Below are 20,697 nucleotides of genomic sequence, written 5' to 3'. Positions count from 1 at the left end.
TGACCTTTTCTTGTTGCAAATATGTTGCTTGTTAATTTTTTGTTTGTGTGTAAATAATGGCATATATTTTAACTTTTTTATGTATTCTTTTCTAAGCACATTACATGGCCAAATGTAGGCTATGTGTACCCCCTTCCAGTTATTGGGTGTAGCTATTCTAGTAATTCCTGTGAAGTCACAACTTTTAAAATATGGTGTAAAATTTTAAAGTTGAAACTTGGTGTCTTCTAACTTTGTGGTAAAAGTTTTGTGAGGGCCCATTTCAGTTCCAGTATGACAATGCCCCTGAGCACAAAGCAAGAAAATAAAAATTATTTGAGAGTGGTAGAACCTGTCTTACCTACAGAGCGCCCAGGCCCATTGAACACCTTTAGGATGAATTAAATTACGAACTGTGAGCCAGGATCAAAGGGAGGGATTAATACCCATAGGTATGAAATGAAATATTTAACAAGCACAAATGATACAAATGATTGGGAGTCCACATAAATCATATTGTGTATATATTCTAGAACATAACAATAAGACCTCAAATAAAATAACAAATATATTGCTAGAAACTAACCAAGGACTGGCCTCAAACGCAGCTATGAACATCTATTTAAAGATGTTGCATGTGTAGTGGAGAAAAATACTGCATCATGAGCTCTGCATCATCCCTGTAAGAATCATCTTTTTCATTGTCTGCACATCTCAGAGATTGCTATCAGGTGTATGCATAAAAGCAAAAAATTGGCTTTCAGCCAATCAGTATTAGTAAACAAAATGCTTAATTTACTCAGCAACACAAATACGAGAGAACAAGATTAAACAGCTTTATTACTGAAATGTTTCAACTAATACAGAAGCGGCAGTAAATGTAAACAAAAACTGTAGAAAAGATTAATTTTATAAGGCAATATTTTGATCTATTCAATCAAGATGTTTTTTAGATATCCATTATTTTTACCATTCATTTTAATATATATTGAAATTAGTTACAAATATATGTGTATTGGTTACACAAAATGAGAGATCAGCAACAGGAGAATAACAGCTAAATAAAATTTGAAATTTGAAAATAAAAAAGTCAACAAGCATAATAGATACATAAAAATATATCCCCCCCTCGCCTACTCAATGAATCATTGCCCATACTGATGGAGCTCATAGCAAAACTGATATTCAATGGTGCATTATTTGTTGGGTGACCACAGCACCAGACCGAGCACGAATCTTGATTTCTCGAGTCATTTGACACCAGGCACATGGAAAACAGCAGCAGAGAGTGCAAACGTCATCACAGCAGGAACCCTGAGAGTGAATGCAACAAAGAGTTTCATTAAAACCACTGAATTAACATTTGTCAAATAGTTTTCATCCATCCATCCATCATCCATCGTCAACCGCTTATCCTGTGTACAGGGTCGCAGGGGGCTGGAGCCTATCCCAGCTAACATTGGGCGAAAGGCGGGGGACACCCTGGACAGGTCGCCAGTCCATCGCAGGGCCACACATAGACAGACATACACTCACACTCACCTCCACATCCACATCCACGGCAATTGTTTGGGAGACACCAATTAACCTAGCCTGCATGTCTTTTGGATGGTGGGAGGAAGCCAGAGTACCTGGAGAGAACCCACGCAGACACGGGGAGAACATGCAAACTCCACACAGAAAGGCCGGGGCAACCAGGGTTTGAACCCACGACCTTCTTGCTGTGAGGCGACAGTGCTAACCGCTGCACCACCGTGCAATATTTAATTTAATTACAAAAAGCATATGGGTAGTTGACGTGACGTGGCTTTTTCACCGTCACAGAAGAAAAAAAATAAATGATTTTTCATTTTCATCATTTAGAATACTGTAAATGGTTAAACATTTTCTTGTTTTACATGAATTTGTTGTTTTAATATCAGAGTTATTTTTAATTTTTTTATAACTTTGAGCCAAATCTCAAAATCGTCCTATGGTGTGACGGTAGACAAAATTATTTCATAAATATTAACTTTTATAAATAAAGAAAATAATGTTTAAAAATCTTAATGGACACTCCTGGCATAATTGTGCAAGTGTCTATTTCACTAAGTGGTCATCACTTTTCCTATATATACATTTTTTAAAGTGTAGGAATTTCATAACGTTTGTCACAGAAAAAAATGTCCTTTGGTGTTATGCAATAACTTGATATTAAGTTGGGCAATATCATGGACAACTACATTTATTTGAAAGAAACCATTCAAGGTCATGTGACTGAATACCCCTATGAAGCCCATGAGCAGTGCACATGGTAAGTATTTCTCTCAGAATTGTTCAAATATTTAACTATGTTTTCAGACCACTGAAGTTGTTAAGTTTTTTTGTCCTTTGGTGTGACACCCCTAAATTAATTTTTTTAATTCAAATTTGTATTTTTAAAAGCAGGACTATATAATATTATGCAAATGTATCATGCCAATTGCTAATGACAGTTCAGCTAGCATTAGCATGGTTATTAACATGCCACAAAAGCTCAAATGTCCTTTGGTGTGACACTTTGGCCTGTCACACCATAGGACACAGATGTCACACAATAGGACAAGACCTCCTTAAGAAGCTATTAAAACAAATAGATAAAGTTTGTTAACATACTTTTCATTCTTTTTGACCAGTTTTGATGATTTTAAATTCAATAATGACTTACATTTGAATGTTTATTGCCATTTTTGGAGACTACATAAAATTTTCTGAAGTGTTACTAAAACAACTATAATGTATAATGTAACAACTATAAACAAATATAAAGTACATAAATACAGTGCTACTACTTATAATGCTACTTAACTTTTTTAGAACAGAAAGAACTGAGGGAGAGATGAGTGCAAAAGAGAGGACCAGACAGTATAGGGAGCGAATTAAAAGGATCCACAGAGAAAGGATGCGATCCTAAGAGAACAATGGAGAAAGTAAATCAAACTGAAATGTTGCCATATACATCTTAAAATAATTCAGGGATCTTGCTGAGTGACTGAATGACTGCTTATTATTCAGTATCAGAATAGACCTGTGTGAGGTTCAGGTTCAACAATATTACATAATAAGCTTGTTATTACAGAATAATAAACTATATTGTGTTTTATAAGAAATTAATAAGTAAGTGGTTACATTTGTAGGGAAAACACAGTAGGCCATGAGTTCATAATTAAGTATACATTACATTAATTTCTCTGTTGATCCATTAATCTATATTCTATCATTATTTCAAACAGATAACATACACTCACCTAAAGGATTATTAGGAACACCTGTTCAATTTCTCATTAATGCAATTATCTAATCATCCAATCACATGGCAGTTGCTTCAATGCATTTAGGGGTGTGGTCCTGGTCAAGACAATCTCCTGAACTCCAAACTGAATGTCAGAATGGGAAAGAAAGGTGATTTAAGCAATTTTGAGCGTGGCATGGTTGTTGGTGCCAGACGGGCCGGTCTGAGTATTTCACAATCTGCGCAGTTACTGGGATTTTCACGCACAACCATTTCTAGGGTTTACAAAGAATGGTGTGAAAAGGAAAAAACATCCAGTATGCGGCAGTCCTGTGGGCGAAAATGCCTTGTTGATGCTAGAGGTCAGAGGAGAATGGGCCGACTGATTCAAGCTGATAGAAGAGCAACTTTGACTGAAATAACCACTCGTTACAACCGAGGTATGCAGCAAAGCATTTGTGAAGCCACAACACGCACAACCTTGAGGCGGATGGGCTACAACAGCAGAAGACCCCACCGGGTACCACTCATCTCCACTACAAATAGGAAAAAGAGGCTACAATTTGCAAGTTAGTTAGTGCCAATTGGGCATCGTTTAAATGCCACAGCCTACCTGAGCATTGTTTCTGACCATGTCCATCCCTTTATGGCCTCCATGTACCCATCCTCTGATGGCTACTTCCAGCAGGATAATGCACCATGTCACAAAGCTCGAATCATTTCAAATTGGTTTCTTAAACATGACAATGAGTTCACTGTACTAAAATGGCCCCCACAGTCACCAGATCTCAACCCAATAGAGCATCTTTGGGATGTGGTGGAACGGGAGCTTCGTGCCCTGGATGTGCATCCCACAAATCTCCATCAACTACAAGATGCTATCCTATCAATATGGGCCAACATTTCTAAAGAATGCTTTCAGCACCTTGTTGAATCAATGCCACGTAGAATTAAGGCAGTTCTGAAGGTGAAAGGGGGTCAAACACAGTATTAGTATGGTGTTCCTAATAATCCTTTAGGTGAGTGTATGTTAAATCACTACTCAAAACAGCCGAACACACTCGTGCACGGAGACTGAAAGGAGAAATAAATTAGATATATGTTAAATCACTACCTATAATAAGATATTATAAGCATCAATGCTTTCTTATTGATGGATCTATAAGTATCAAAGTTACTTTTGGTGTGATATGTTTTGCACAGTTTATATTGCTGAAAAATAAAAACAAATGTCCTCCTTTATAATTGTTACAATAAACACTATATATGCTGACTCAATATGCAATGACTATCTTTGTCCTTTGGTGTGACGTTTTGTCCTATGGTGTGACAAACATAAAACAACAGAAAAATATACTTATTTTAAAATATCTTTTAAAAAAAAGAGTCAAGTTTGGCATTAGGGGAGTTACAATAATATCTCCTCTTATATGGGTACAATTTCAAACAGTTTTGTAAGGTTGGCGAAAAAGTTTTATTGACATTTGTAGGGAAAAGTTTATCAAGTTCATCTATTCATGGTGAAAATTATTCTAATTAGTACTTTCATGTAAAATAAATAGCACTTTAATAAAAAAATGTTTGAATAATGTGAACAATTCTCTCAAGTATTTTTTTTTATGTTATTGAATATAATTTCTTAGTACTTTTTAAATGTCACACCATAGGACACATTTACAGTACTGTTGAGTGAAAACGTGAAAAAAATATGTGAAGTCATTGACAAAATGAGTGACCACTACTATTTTCTGAAACTACAGTTTTCATACTCCATAAATATATGTATTTTTTCTTAAAAAGTTATGTTTTCCAAAAAAAGTACTTTTTCTTGGCCATTTGTCAACTACCCATATATGTGTAAATATTAATTTTAGGTCCTATACAGGGAGAATTTCGTTTTTTAAAACGTTAAGACGTAACGGCTGTACATACTTAATGACTTGTATATTCTGCTTTTTTATATCTGTGAAATAGTTTACCCTTAACACTTATTTTTCTCTAATTTCCTGCTATTATGTGTATTTTATGTACAATCATTCAAGGATCACTATGCCATTATTTTTTTTATTTCATTTACCATTATTACTGTATAATCTATCTTCAATAAATCCATGCTTAAACTGCAATACAAAAGGTTTAGCAATACAAACTATGCTTGATTACTTTACATGTCAGTCAGACTGCTCTTCCTGTCTAAAGGGGTGGTTCTTTTTGAAAAGACATTTTGTCACATAAGGTCTGGCTACACAAAACTTTACCTGAACACTTCCTTGTTCATGATAACTTGTTCATAACTGGACTAACCAGAGGCCCATTCATTGCATCTGAATGGTTACTCTGGTCAATCTGAAATTATGGTGTCAAGAAAATCCAAAGCCTGCAAAGAGTTTGCAGAGCACATAAGTCAAATACAAAATTGACTGTGCCGAATAGCAGGTTTATTGACGTTTAAAAAAAACATATTATAGATCTGCGAAGAAATAAGGATGGAGGAACACACACACATAGTGCTCCCATAAATTCTCTGTCACTCCCAGACATGAGACACATTTCTTTACAGTGTTTTGTCTGTGTGCTTTAAACAGTGAGTATTTTATTCATAAAAGAGTCACAGTGGCTACAATTTTTCCAGAAGTGGCGATTTTGTTCTTTTGAATACATGGGATGGAAACGCAGCTTTATTCGCAAATTTTTTCGTGATATTATGGTTTTTCGCATAAAATAAATGTGCGACTTGGATGGAAACATAGCTACTGTTTCTCAATCCTGTCTTGGAGTACTAGCACTAGATAACCAAGGGGAGCCTAAAAGGTTAGCATAGCAATGCACAATGCAGTGTGTCTCATAGACGTTCTGTGGGTGGTACACTGACGAGGAGACAAAAGGCCATTTGTCTTGAATGATGTCTATGGAGGAGATGCTTCAGTGTGCTGAATAAACTGCTGTTGTGTGGAACCAGCTTATAACTTAATTATATGATCTGATATTTCTCTGTAACCACAGCACATTGGCATATCAGACCACTCATACGGGTATCTGAGCCATCTTTCCTACTTCTCATATCACCCTGTGATCTCCAGACCTCTTAATTAAAAAATAAACAACCGAACTCCGATGCAAATCGGAGGTGGATTTTAGCAGTTCAGCCTTACTTCTCAAATTACAAAATTTCAATGCAAATAAAATTGTTATTTACATGTATTTATTTATTTGATTAGTAGCCATGAGATAAACGGGATAACGTAAAATCAGCTGGTTGTTATCATACAATAAACCCCTTCAGGCTTCTATCGGGGTTTATTGTGCGATAACAACCGGCTGACTGTAATTAAAATAGAAAGACAAAACAGAATAGCTTTTCCAGTAACAAAAACGTTTTACTTTTTGGTGTAGCATGACAAAGCTACATTGCTGTTTTTGCCACATTGCACCAAGGAAATCTATTACGCTACCTGGAGAAAGCTATTCGTTAGCATTCCTCTTAAACTTAAGTGGAAAGAACTGTAAATATATCCATACTGGTACTTACTAGACTAGAGTCAGTCAATTCAAATTTTTAATCGTGAACAATAAAAAAAAAGTTTTTGTAGTTAATCGTAATTAATTGCAGATTTATAAAGTGCTGAAATTTTACACTATACATAATACTTTTCCTGTCAAAATACATTTATTTCCATCTTAGGAAAGAAAACAAAGCAATATGTAAAAATATAATGTTTATATATTCCAAACAAATATAATATACAAACCTTTACGAACAAAGTCTTCCACAGTATAAAGACAGAAATGCACTAAAATAGCACCAATAGAAGTAACATTAAATGTTTCCCAAAATCTAAGTGGGACTTTGAAAAATTGAAAAACTAGTTCCCACATAGGTTGTATTTTAAAAGCATTGGGCATTAAATCTCTTAAACTCTCACCCTCCACAATATTAATCTGCAGGTAGACTGTGGCTATCCTCTTTTCTGCCGCTATCATGAAGCCACGTTCATGATTCGTGTCAGGGCGGCAACACCAACGTCAAGTGCCGTTTTGAACTCCACATGAAAAGTGCTTACAGACAAAAACGTCTCATTCTGCACTTTGGTGATAGTTAAGACTTGACATGCTTCTGGTAATTAAAGTGCACCTTTCATAGGCTGAAAGATACTTGATTTCTGTCCATCTGGGTTTGTTTTGTACATAAAATAGCATTAAGAGCTCAATTCCCTGTCATTTGATCACTGACACAAAGCGCTGTCGTGTGTGTGTGTGTGTGTGTGTGTGTGTGTGTGTGTGTTGTGTAGTGTGCATGAGTGCAATGAATCTGGGTGGACACAACGCAACGCACGTAAATGATGAGAGTATTATAATTTTTGGGTGAGTAATTTCTTTAATCTCTAAATGCAGTGTGACATCCCTCTGGAGCACCCAGGAATTATGCCCTAACATAAAAGCTTCAAGCCCTTCACTAGTAACCGTCCTGAGTTGTGACATCAAAGGTCACATTTTATTTAAGAGTCCAAAAAATCACTAGCAAAACATTTACTATAATATAATGAGATACAAGATTTCAGATCTATTTGTTGCTTACAATAAATAATTTTGTTAGAATACACAGCATCTTTTGAAGGGCCATTTATGGAGAAAGATCATGTTTGCCCCAATAATGGTGTAGTAATGACATCTACCAATGACATCGAATTCAATTCCTTTATATTGCAACTGCTTATATTGCATACACAGTATTATCAAAGTCCTTTGAAGGCAGGTTTGTGTAGGCAAAATGCATACAAGTTTAGCTCCTATTTATGCAAATCATTGTATGGTTTTACAGTCAAGTGAACTGCGACAATAATCCAATGCGCTCACATAAAATTCTCTCTCTCTCTCTCTCTCTCTCTCTCTCTCTCTCTCTCTCTCTCTCTCTCCCTCAAATGAAGCATTCTTTCTTTCATATGTCCACTCCAGTTCATTTTAGTGAATCAGTTTGTTTTGAGAGTTCATGTAATTAGCTGTATAAATATTCTTCAAAATCTCTCCTTTTAAGTTTCACTACTCACATGGATGTTAAATTGCGCTCTCATCTTCTGGCGAAGACAGCAGGATACTATCATGCAGCAGTCTAGCAATGGCATACAGAAACACCAGCCAAACTGAGAGACAGTCTGACACTGCATGCAGGGGAAACACCATAAGGCACAGCAACCTGAAACACACACACACACACATATAAAATCATACAATGATGGGATGAAGGAGTAAATGAGTGCATTAACATGAATGATCTTTCATCGATTATGCTTAATAAGCCAACAGCGTGTGTTTTTATTGGAGAAAGGTCATAAACCATATAAGAAAACCCTGATAGACACAGGTAGATTGAAATTTTGAAATTTTTAAAACCTCTGCCATTTTGCCAACTTCAACTTCATGCCTTATCTCAAAAACCCCACCATCTTCAGCAAACCCACAAGCTGAGTGTGTTTCTGATTGGCTAGCTTTCTGTTTTCCTAAAGAAGCATGGGGGATTCCCCTGATTCTTTTTCTGCTTTCACTGTTTCACACATTTCACTGTTATATGTCAGGTGTACTGAAAATGTTTTACTATACTGTACTCGAGGCACCATTTTGGGTTCCTCAGCTGCAACACCAGCGGAATTGTGGCCTTTAAGAATGCAGAGATTTTAGCAGTCGTGTGTCTTTACTACAGCACAACACCCCCACCCCCCCATCGACTTCCTGTTTCACTTAAACCAGGAACAGAAACAAAGAGGGTGCTTCTAATTTCTGAAAGAAAACCAGTAAAGAAACGAGGAGGCGTAATTATATATTTTGCACCCTGTGATTGTTTGATAAGTGTGGACGTAATTCTTCTGTGTAGAATTACATTTTCCCAAACTACATGCTAAAAGAAGAGAGTGTACTTAGACACTATGCTAAGTTATATAGATAGTGAATGTGAAAACTTACTGTAATAATCGTTCATATACGATGAAATTATTGCAAAAGCAATAGCTTTGTCACATTGACTGATGAACAGAAAATTATACAAATTTTGGAGGAGATTAGATGTCACATTAAAACAAGCTGGATTCAGGAAAGAGAACCAAAACTTCCTTAGTTAGGCCATTACTGTAAAGTGAGAGTTTTGACAGGGGTCAGTCGGTGTCATGTATGTGCAAAAAGTCACTTCCTTTTGCTGACAGCATGCTGCACAAGTATTTGTAGCTTGCTAGCATTCTTAGCATTGCTTAATCTTATTCTAATATGTTCATAGTATTATCCTTTGCCATTTTACCGCTTGCTTCAGGTTTTTCCTTTCTACTGTTTCATCTGTGTGTATTTTACCACGCGCACCTGTTTCTCTCATTTTATTTCCTCTTTTTTTAGCTTGTCTGCATCTCGCAGCTCGACTGCATGCATTCGTTTTCTCCACTGTGTTTTACAAGGATTTTTGCATCAATCTCAAATATCTGCTGATTCGGAACCACATCGATCTCAAACCCACGCCGCTCAAGAACAACCACAACAACAACAACAAACAATTGCGTTAAGTCATGACGTCCGCATATGTTATTGCTTCCTGCATTACATGCCACATGTTTGCTGTAGTTTCTTCCGTCAGTAGTGAGGCATTTACATGTGATAAATTGAAGGAATTAGTCAAGCTGACAGAGAAGATCAATGAGTAAGAGACACGCATCTGAATGCTAGTGGAGGTCAGTGAGAGAAGAGAAGCCGGTAGATACTGTTTCGGATGCTGGTAGTACAGCAAGCAACACACACACACGTTCAGGTGTGTGAACTTGCAAAAACAACGTCAGACACTGTAATGTGCTTTTGCCCCCTACCTGCTCATCATGGTGATGAGGTTTACAGCAGATTAGTGTCACTGAACGGCTGGATGTCTGAGTGGTGTCCAGAGAATAGCATAGGATTTATAGACAATTGGAGTTTTTGGGGTAGACCTAACCTGCGAAAGAGCGATGGACTCCATCCCTCCAGGGAAGGTGCCGCTCTCCTCCCTAGTAATTTGGCTCATAGTCTTAATAATGACAGTATTTTACTAACTGGGGCCCAGGTCAGGAAGCAGACAAACTGGTTAATCTGAATGTCTGCCAGCTGCCTTGATACCTCACACTGGTCACATAAATTACAACACATAGAGACTGTATCACCTAGATATCACATAGAGACTGTGTCTGTTCCCCGAACTACCAAACACAAAACTCTCTCTAAATCATTTAGAAAAAAATGGATTAAGGTCAAACTTGAGAAAGAAAAAGATAAACATCATGTAATGGTAGGGCTACTAAAAATTTGATCTATTTTTACCAAAGCACTAATTGTAAATAAAATGAATACAGCCCATAGTCTGAATATGCACTGTTTGACTGAAACCTGGCTTAAACCAGATGAATATATTTGTTTAAATTAAATTAAATTAAATTCATAGACAGGGAACAGGAGGACATGGGGAACGTGGGGGTAAAACTCAAGGTAAGTCTTTAATCTTAAAACTCAAAATGCTTAACAGTAAACACAGCACTTTTCAGTCTGTCAGTCTCTCTCTCTCTCTCTCTGATCTCTGGCGTGGTCGCTCTTTATCATTTATCACTCTTCCCACTGCTTACTGCAACTAGAAACAGATGATAGACATTATCAGACTCAGGTGCATCTACCCTTACTGCTTCCCCCCCCCCATTTCTGGAAAGGAAGTCTGCGACAGCCATCTGCGATCCCAGCCTTTGGACCACTTTGAACTTAAACAGCTGAAGAGCAAGTTCCCAATCCAAATCCGCATCTTTCATGCAGTGGAGCCATTGCATTGGGGCATGATCTGAGCAGAGATTGAAGGCCCCCCTCAGCAGGTAGTACCGGAGAGTGAGGACCGCCCACTTGATGGGGAGACACTCCTTTTCAACCGTGCTGTACTTTGTCTCCCTCAGTGATAGCTTGCGGCTAATGTACAGCACCGGGCGCACCTCCCCCTCCACCACCTATGAGAGCACCATCCCCAGCCCTCTGTGAAGTTCCTGGGGGGGACAAACCCCCACAGATGGCGAACCGGCTTCGGTGGCAGGACTCCAAACCTCCGGGGTACTGGAATGGGCTGTTGGGAGAGAGCAGAGTGAGAGGAGAGGGGGGGGAAGAGATCGGGGAAAACATAGGGGGAGGGGAGAGAGAGAGGGAGGGATCTTCCACCCTCTGATATGCTGAGATCTGCCTCCTCCAGCAACGCTGGGCAGTGGCACTGGACCCACTCCGCCATTCCTTTTGGTAGCAGACGGAACAGCTGCTCCATCACCAGCAGTCCTCAGCCAGCAGCCACTTCCGGTAGGCATCCCAGAGCCACTGGATGATGGCAAATGGTTGGCCATACTCTTCCATCTCCATCGATCGGAAAAGTGGTATTGCTCCTGGCTGGGGCTAACCAGCTGCAGGATGGTCTTCCTCAGGTTGTGATACACCAGGAGATTCACCACCGGTAGTTAATGCACCGCAAGGTGAGCATTCCCAGACACCAATGGGATGAGCCCACTGGACAAGTGGACAAACCCAGATCTCGGCCATCCCTTCGAAGAGATCCAGAAAGGCCTCTGGATCATTTTCGGGCCCCATCTTCATAAGAGCAACCAGGGGCATGGGGGTTGCTGGCTCCAGGGTCGCAGCCAGGGTTTTCTCCTAGTGTAGCAGGCTCTGGATCATGTGCCGGTCCTCTGCTTGTGCTCGCAGCACCTCCTGGAATCTCCTGGAGTCTATCAGTCAGTCTCTCTCTGGTCTCTGGCGTGGTTGCTCTTTATCACTCTCCCCACTGCTTACTGCAACTATAAACAGGTGTTAGACATTATCAGACTCAGGTTTGTGCACCCTTACTGCTTTCTCTCTCTCCGGATGGACACTCGACCACGTCCCTGCTTCCACATTGTGTAACTCAGAGGACAGGATATAAATGTAAGTCTTTTGAACTACTAATGCTTAATATCACACCATCAGATATAAATAAAAAATCTCTGTCGTCTTTTGCCCTTGCTACATTATATGGATCACCCGGTCCTTACTCTGGTTTTCTTGGTGAATTTTGCACATTTTCTATCAGATCTAGTAGTTAATGTAGATAGTGATCATTTATTGATATTCTCAACTCTCTTGCAGTCAGACAAAATATGACAGGACCAACTCATCACCGTAATCTACATTTAATTCTGTCCTATGGAGTTGATGTTGATACTATATCAATTCTACCACAGACCGATGACATCTGGGGATCTCATCGCTGCTTTTTGCAGATGATGTTGTCTTCATGTCATCATCGGTCCGTGACGTTCAGCTCTCACTGGATCGCTTGGCAGTCGAGTGTGAAGCAGCTGGGATGAGGAATAGCACCTCTAAATCTGAGGCCATGGTTCTCAGCAGGAAACCGATGGAGTGCGTACTCCAGGTAGGGAAGGAGGTATTGCCCCAAGTGAAGGAGTTCAAGTACCTCGGGGTCTTGTTCACGAGTGAGGGGACAATGGAGCGGGAGGTTGGCCGGAGAATCGGGGCAGCGGGGGTGGTATTGCACCGCTCTATCGCACCATTGTCACGAAAAGAGAGCTCAGCCGAAAGGCAAAGCTCTCGATCTACCGGTCAATTTTTGTTCCTACCCTCACCTATGGTCATGAAGGCATAGGTCATGACTGAAAGAACTAGGTCATGAGTACAAGCGGCCGAAATGGGCTTCTTCAGAAGGGTGGTGGGCTTCTCCCTTAGAGATAGGGTGAGGAGCTCAGTCATCCGTGAGGAGCTCGGAGTAGAGTCGCTGCTCCTTTGTGTCGAAAGGAGTCAGTTGAGGTGGTTTGGGCATCTGGTAAGGAAGCCCCCTGGCCGCCTCCCTAGGGAGGCATTTCAGGCACGTCCAGCTGGGAGGAGGCCTCGGGGAAGACCCAGGATTAGGTGGAGAGATTACATCTCCACACTGGCCTGGGAACGCCTCGGGGGCCCCCAGTCAGAGCTGGTTAATGTGGCTCGGGATAGGGAAGTTTGGGGCTCCCTGCTGGAGCAGCTGCCCCCGCGACCCGACTTCGGATAAGCGGTTGAAGATGGATGGATGGATAGTGGACTTGCATTAGCATGGTTTAGGTCCTATTTATCAGACTGCTACCACTTTGATTGTTTAAATGAGGAATTGTCAAATCAAACAAAAGTATGGAGTGCCACAGGGATCAGTTTTAGGACCTTTGCTTTTCTCCTTATACATGCTTCCCCTGTGAGATATTATCAGGAATCATGGAATAATTTTCCACTGTTATGCCGATGATACCCAACTTTATATTTCTTCTAAACCCAATGAAAATTCACAATTGTACAAATTATCAGAGTGTATTAATGAATTACAAATTGGATTGTCAGAAATGTCCTTCTACTCAATTCCGACAAAACACTACTAAAGTACTAAGGTACTAATGATTGGACCAAAAACCTCTAAAAACAAGCAGCTAAAATATCATTTGACTCTTGATGGATTTACTGTTACGTCGCCTTCTACAGCAAAGAACTTAGGTGTTATATTTGATACCAATCTGTCCTTTGAAAATCAGATTTGAAATGTTTGTAGAACGGCATTCTAACACCTGAGAAATATTTATAAATTACGACACATGCTTTATGTTGCCGAAAAACAAATTCATGTGTTCGTGACCTCAGACTATATTATTGTAATGCATTACTGGGAGGATGTCCAGCAAGTTCAGTAAATAAACTTCAATTGGTTTAAAATGCAGCTGACAGAATGCTAAATAGAACCAAGGTATATGATCATATTATCCCCATTTTATCATCGTTACATTGGCTACCTGTTAAATTTCTTATTAATTTTAAAATTCTGTTAACTACATACTAAGCTTTGAACGGTCTAGCTCCACAGTACTTAAGTGACCAAACTTTGCTCCTAAACTATAGAATAGTCTCCCTATCACTGTTCGGGATACAGACACACTAAGTTTAAGTCTAGACTAAAGACTCAACTGTTTAGCCAGGCATACACCTTCATGTACTCTCTACTCAAAGGTGCCTGAGATGGCTTGGACACGTGCGTCGCATGCAGGATGGCAGAATACACAAGGATGTCTTGTAAGGTGAGCTGGCGTAAGGCACACGAGCCACTGGTCACCCAGTCCTGCGCTTCAAAGATGTCTGCAAACGGGAAATGAAGAGCTAGGATATCAACCCTGGTGACTGGGAGCAAACTGCCGGCAACAGACTCAGCTGGCAGCAGGCTGTGAAATTAAGCCTCAGGAGAGGTGAGTAGAAAAGACACTCCACCTGGCAGACCAAGAGGAAAGACGCAAAGAAAAAGCAGTGAATACCTCTGGAGCTGCTACCGCATTCACTTGCAATTACTGTGGCAAGGATTGTTATTCAAGGATTGGCCTACTAAGTCATTCTGCAAAATCTACAGGCTGTGAAATTAGGCCTCAGGAGAGGTGAGGAGAAAAAACACTCCACCTGGCAGACCAAGAGGGAACGGCGCAAAGAAAAAGCAGTGAATACCTCTGGAGCTGCTACCGCATTCACTTGCAATTACTGTGGCAAGGATTGTTATTCAAGGATTGGCCTACTAAGTCATTCTGCAAAATCTACAGTTGACCTTGTAATGTGCAAAAGAATTGTCTTTCGAGACATGCAGGCCTATATCTTTCAACTCATAATTAGGCTGTAGTTAGGTCTGCCAGAACCAGAAACATCCATCATGACCTATAGCTCAACATAAAATTGAATGACATCTATGCTAATATAATGTTTCAAACTAGAGATTCATATCCCGAGATTGCCAGAGCCAGTCAGGTCCAGCTCCATTCCTGCTTGGACTCCACTGCTATGTGACTGCTTCAGTCTTTTGATTTCAGAGTATGAACTAATGCAAACTCCAACATTAAGACATGGAATACTTCATATGCCACTGCCTGAAACTTGGACTTAGGATGGACCCCACCGAACCTCACCGAAATGACCTGCAGGTTGAACTGCAATGCACCTCATTAATCTCTGCCTGCATCACCTTTGTCTATTGATGGACTACACTCTTGAAATGGAATACATAGACTATCATTTAACTGCCAACAAAAGCCTTTATCAGCAAACTAATAAAAGGACAATGAATCAGTGAGAACTTCTGCAGTTAATCTAGGATGGACTTCAAAGACATTAGTCATATATAGATCTTTTCTATTTTTATTTTTATTTTTTTAAACAATGGACGTAACGCTTACTTAGTTTACCAATTTAAAACCATGACTTGCACTGCACACAAATAACTAATATTGGCATTATATTCTTGTAGTTTGGCCAGAGGGGAACTGGCCACCACAGTGAGTCTGGTTATTTTTCTCCATTACCCAACATCTTGTGGAGTTTTGTGTTCCTTGCCACAGTCGCATATAGCTTACTCACAGGGGTACTAAATAAAATTAGTATTTAATTAGTTAATTTCTATACACAATTTACAATCATATTTAATCAAACTACACATTGATCACTTGAAGACTTTATAGATATTACGGTTTCATTTTTTGTTAATGCATGATTTCCTGTAAAGCTACTTTGAAACTATGTGTGTAGTGAAAAGCGCTATACAAATAAGAATGTCTTGACTTACAAGTGCCCATATCAGAACAGCAGTCACATATCCCTGTAGTCCAGGTACCAGAGGAAACCTGCTGGGTTGTAACAATGGTAGTTTGATGTTGTACTGCCATCACTGCAATGGGGGAATGGTAGGGGTGAACCTGTGTGTGTGTGTGTGTGTGTGTGTGAGTGTGCGTGCGTGCGTGTGTGTGTGTGTGAGAGAGAGAGAGAGAGAGAGAGAGAGAGAGATTTGAGAGAAAACGTTTACAATAATATAATTCATTAATCCTAATTTAGCACTACAACTAGTATGCAAGTTTAGGGTAACAAGATAACTTTTAGACATTTTCTAAAAATATTTGCACATATTGTGGGCTCCGAAATCGCATCCTGCCACCGTATTTCCTGTCTAAGTTTTTACTTAATTTTGAGCCAGTTTTAAACTTTAATTAAAAAAAGTAGACAATTTGACCCAAGAGACAAAATATATATATATATTTGTATCCAAAATTGTATACAAATGTAGCAACTCCCTTTTTTTAATAGGAAATTATGTTATCATATTTTAGTTTCAGGTTTTTCGATGATATGCTTGTAGAACACGTTATTTATAGTTCGCTTTAATTACACCACGTATTATGGTGGCAAAAAAGTTGTCATACCCTACTAAATGATCGTTTCACAATTTTGCACATGCTCGTTTAGAAAAAAAAAAACTTCTGTGCTATTAATTGATACACTTTTGCAAATAAATGCACTTGTTTGTTCGCTAAGGGATGAGTCATCTCAATTTAAAGTGGGATTATATAAAACATTTATTTGAATGTAAATGAATAAATTACCTTGCTTTTTAGTCTGAAGACGTTTGTGACGAAGCTGTGGTACTTCAGTGAAATGAAACTTAACTCGGAGTGCTCTCTTTCTTTCACTCTCTCTCTCACACACACACACACACAAATACACACTCCCTCTCTCTCTCTTTACCACAAATTTAAGCGCATTAGCGTCTTGACCTGCCTAATGTTTTTTTTCTGTCTTTAGCGGCCTATGCCTGTTTTTGTTTTTTGTTTGTTTTTTTGTTTTTTTGTTTGTTTGTTTTTTTCCCCCCAATTTTATTTACAGTAATGGGTGGAAATCCTAATTTATCATTTAGCATTTTCCAGTTTTGTGGAATTATGGTTTCTTAAATTATGGATTATTAAAATCTCCAATAAATCTCCATAATACCTTGCAAATAACAAAAAGCACAATTTTAAAAACATAATGAAAGGATGTATTTTATTAAGTAAACTTTTAATTTATTTAACGTAAAAATGTATTTGCATTTTAAATGGGTTCATATAAGCATTTTTTTTCCCTCCCCAATTTGGAATGCCCAATTCCCAATGTGCTCTGGGTTCTCATGGTGGAGTAGTGACATCTCAATCTGGGTGGCGGAGTACGAATCTCAGTTGCCTCCATGTCGGAGACCGTCAATAAGCGCATTTTATTATGTGGCTTGTCGAGCGTGTTACTGCAGAGACATAGCATGTGTGGAGGCTTCATGTTATTCTAGAATAGAAAAAGGAAGATGGAAAATGGAAAACAGTAGCCTACAAATATTGAAAACAATTCCCAAGTGGATAAAGAGGGATTGGTAGGCTATCACTTTATTACTCAAAATCTTGAGGAAAGACTTGAAGTTAACTGACATTTATAGGTAGAGGTCTACATTCATGCAGAACTCCTGCAGCACCAGTGGAACCAGATGAGATTTCTTGCAGCATGTTATTACATTTCGGAGTTGAAAGATATAGCGGATGGTATGTCCATACATTGTGTGCGGAAGAGGGCGGTCAGAGAAGGCTATTTTTATATTAGGCTTTTAATTCATGAAGGCAAAAAAAAAAAAAAATCTGTGTGGGAGCGCCAACAATGACGTTGCATATGATATCCCTCAACAAAAGGGCTGTTGCGCCCCTGCCTATATGGAATTGCCCTATGGTGGCCGTGAAGTGCAAAACATAGGATACAACAAATCTAAAAACACAATGGCAAATCCAAAGACAAAATAACAATTCAGAAACACATCAACAAATCATAAACCCTAATGGCAAATCCGAAAACAAAAGAGCAAATCAGAAAACACAACACCAAATTCAGAAATAAAACAGCAAGTTAGAAAACACAACAGCAATTCAGACGAAAAGGAAAGTAGCCTATGTCCCAAAGCTTCTCATCTTATTGGCTTTGTGAAGAATATCTAGTCCTTTCCTCAGGACTGGTTATCTGCCTACTTGCGCGATTATTTCAAAATTCATTCCAAATGCTCAATTACTGAAATTGTTGGAAAAGTTTTAGGTACGATGTTAATCTTCAGTGTGTGTGTGTGTGTGTGTGTGTGTGTGTGTGTGTGTGTGTGTGTGTGTGTGTGTGTGTGTGTGTGTGTGTGTGTGTGTGAGGGACCGTCTAAATATTCCACAAACTACGCTAAAACGCCAGTGTCCAAGCATTCATTCAATTGACTTGCATATGCTAACATGACAAACACTGTTAAATATATATATATATTTTCTCATTCTAAAGGTTGCAGTAGACTGCCGGTGTGACGGCTCTCTTTCTACATTTTAAGTCGGTAAAATTTTATTTTCATATTGTAAAGGTTGTAAAAGGCTGCTATTAGATATGCTGACTATCCCAGGATGTGGAATTATACATATACAGTATTCAGTATTTTTTTTTAATAATAATAATAATAATAAAGAATGTAAGTTAGTCATTCACACCACTGGCAGTCTGCTACAACCTTTGTAATGTAAAATTGCATCTTGATGAATTTTAGAGGTAATTTTCAAAACTTATTGAATACTGTTTTTACTGTGATAAGATCCATTATACTTGGAAAATATATCAATTGGTATCAACTGAAACCTTTATATATATATATTTTTTTTAAACAACAGTGTTTAAAATGTTCTAACTTAAAAAGTTATAACACGCAAATTGAATGAACGCTTGGATGCCACCAAAGTTTTAATGCAGTTTGTGGATTTTAAGACAGTCCCTTACGCACTAGATGAACATGAACTGTGAGACTATAGATGAACGTCGTACCTAAAACTAACTTTTCCCGCAAGCTGTTTTTACCCTCTGTGTTATAAAGTTTCCTGATACTGTTTTCCCGAGAGAAAAAACACTCCAAATGATTTCGTTTTTCAGTGAATGACGTTTTGACATGGATTTTGATATATTCAGTGAACCAATTCTTAAGAAAGGAGGAGGTTTCATTCACAGAGCCAATCAAATGAGAAGTTATGTAACCTACCCTTTCCGTTGACTGAATTGATTTGTTCTGAATTGTTATTTTTTTCTTTGGATTTGCCATTGTGTTTTTGGATTAGTTGTTTTGTTTTGAACTTCACAGCCACCGTACATTGCACTGTGAATATAAGGGAAAGAATAAGGGCTTTAAAGTCTGAACCTCCAAGATTTATGGAAAAAATATGGACAAAGTTTTCCTCCTGTGTAATGTAAGTTTTTTATGAATGATGTTTAATAAATAAACTGGTCTTGTTTGACTTCAAATATTCCAAAAGTGTATTTTAATCACTAAGAGCCTAATGAAAGGAAAACAATATCTGTAATGGAGTAGGCACACTAGCACAGTTCTAACTCAGTAAAGTGGTCTATTCATGAGTACAGTCATAAAATTATTCTAGTCTCATAACTAATCTCATAGAAATAAGGTGTTGTTTAAATTTAGTTTGATTTAATATAGCACCTTCAAATAAATATAAAAAATGTGTCAATGTTACAGATGCTTTGATGATGGAAAATAAGTCAGAGTACTTATATACTTCCGATATGAGAATAACTTAAATAATATAGTTTAAATCAAAATACCATGGTATTACCATAATTTTAGCATGGTACTGTCAAAGCAAGCTATTGTGAGACACATCAGTTAGTGCAGTCATGTAAATAATTCAAGCCTAGAGATACATTGTATCCCATATTTACCTTCAAGCTACACAAGAAAATGTAGAAATGCTGGTCCCATCTCATTGCAATCACGTTTTGGTGCTGTTCTTTTTAGAAAAAAAAATAAAAAATCTAACAGGGAAGCATGCCCCGAACCCCCCTACAAAACAAGGGAACACTATTTTACTTCACAGGTGAATCATGAAAGGCAAGAAAAGCCCCTCCTATATGGAAAACAAAATAAAATCCTCAGTTTTTATTTCTATGCCTTCATAGCTTATGGTTGGATACTGCATATGCTTTGGCCTCAGCCACTGATGTTTTCAAATCCTTGAGATACCTCTGGTCTGCTGGAAAGACAGAAACTGAAGATTGATTCCCCTTTTTGTCACACTTTTTCTTATATGTTTCCTGTTTGCACTCTTAACATTTCCTTTAATACTGCTTATAATAATAAATAAAAAATAATATAAAAGGTTAATTTACTCTCAGTGATTTGGTCACGGTGACGGTCGGGGAGTTGAGAAAAAGGATTGATCCAAGGAAAATATTAAAATATTAATATTAAAATTAAATAATGTTGTAATGACCATGTTTTTTGGTGGTAGTCATACTTTTAATGAAATTAACCATGGGGTTACTACAGTAATATGGTGTTAATATGGTAACCATTTTTAATTTTATGGTGAGTAGGAATTAACTACAAAATACCATGCTGATACTAGGGTTGCTTTAGTAATGGTAAACTTTTGTACTGTAAGGTTTGGGTTAGGTTTAGGGGTTGTGGTAGGATGTCTGTGGGACTAAATAATCATCCTGCAGTGATCTCACTATACTCTATGTTAGTATTTATTCAGAAGTGCAAATAGTATCTGCCACTATTTGCACTTAGTGCAAAGCAGATGCTTTTTGTTGCT

At 38.3% G+C, this 20,697-nt stretch overlaps 1 protein-coding gene across 1 annotated transcript; it reads right to left on the bottom strand.

Annotated features, from left to right (window-relative positions):
* Positions 1-820: 820 nt before the first annotated feature.
* Positions 821-16,783, bottom strand: LOC127657474 (cornifelin-like). The gene is made up of 4 exons (XM_052146281.1): positions 16,663-16,783; positions 15,852-15,981; positions 8,275-8,420; positions 821-1,293 (listed from the first exon to the last, which is right to left on the bottom strand). Exons 2-4 carry the CDS (start codon positions 15,949-15,951, stop codon positions 1,165-1,167), a joined length of 375 nt encoding a protein of 124 aa, XP_052002241.1. The 5' UTR covers positions 15,952-15,981; positions 16,663-16,783; the 3' UTR covers positions 821-1,164.
* Between the last annotated feature and the right edge of the window lie 3,914 nt (positions 16,784-20,697).

The sequence above is a fragment of the Xyrauchen texanus genome, chromosome 2 (assembly GCF_025860055.1).
Source record: "Xyrauchen texanus isolate HMW12.3.18 chromosome 2, RBS_HiC_50CHRs, whole genome shotgun sequence".
NCBI lineage: Eukaryota > Metazoa > Chordata > Actinopteri > Cypriniformes > Catostomidae > Xyrauchen > Xyrauchen texanus.
The sequence above is the reverse complement of the archived record's forward strand: the minus strand, read 5'-3'. Positions and strand labels throughout refer to the sequence as shown.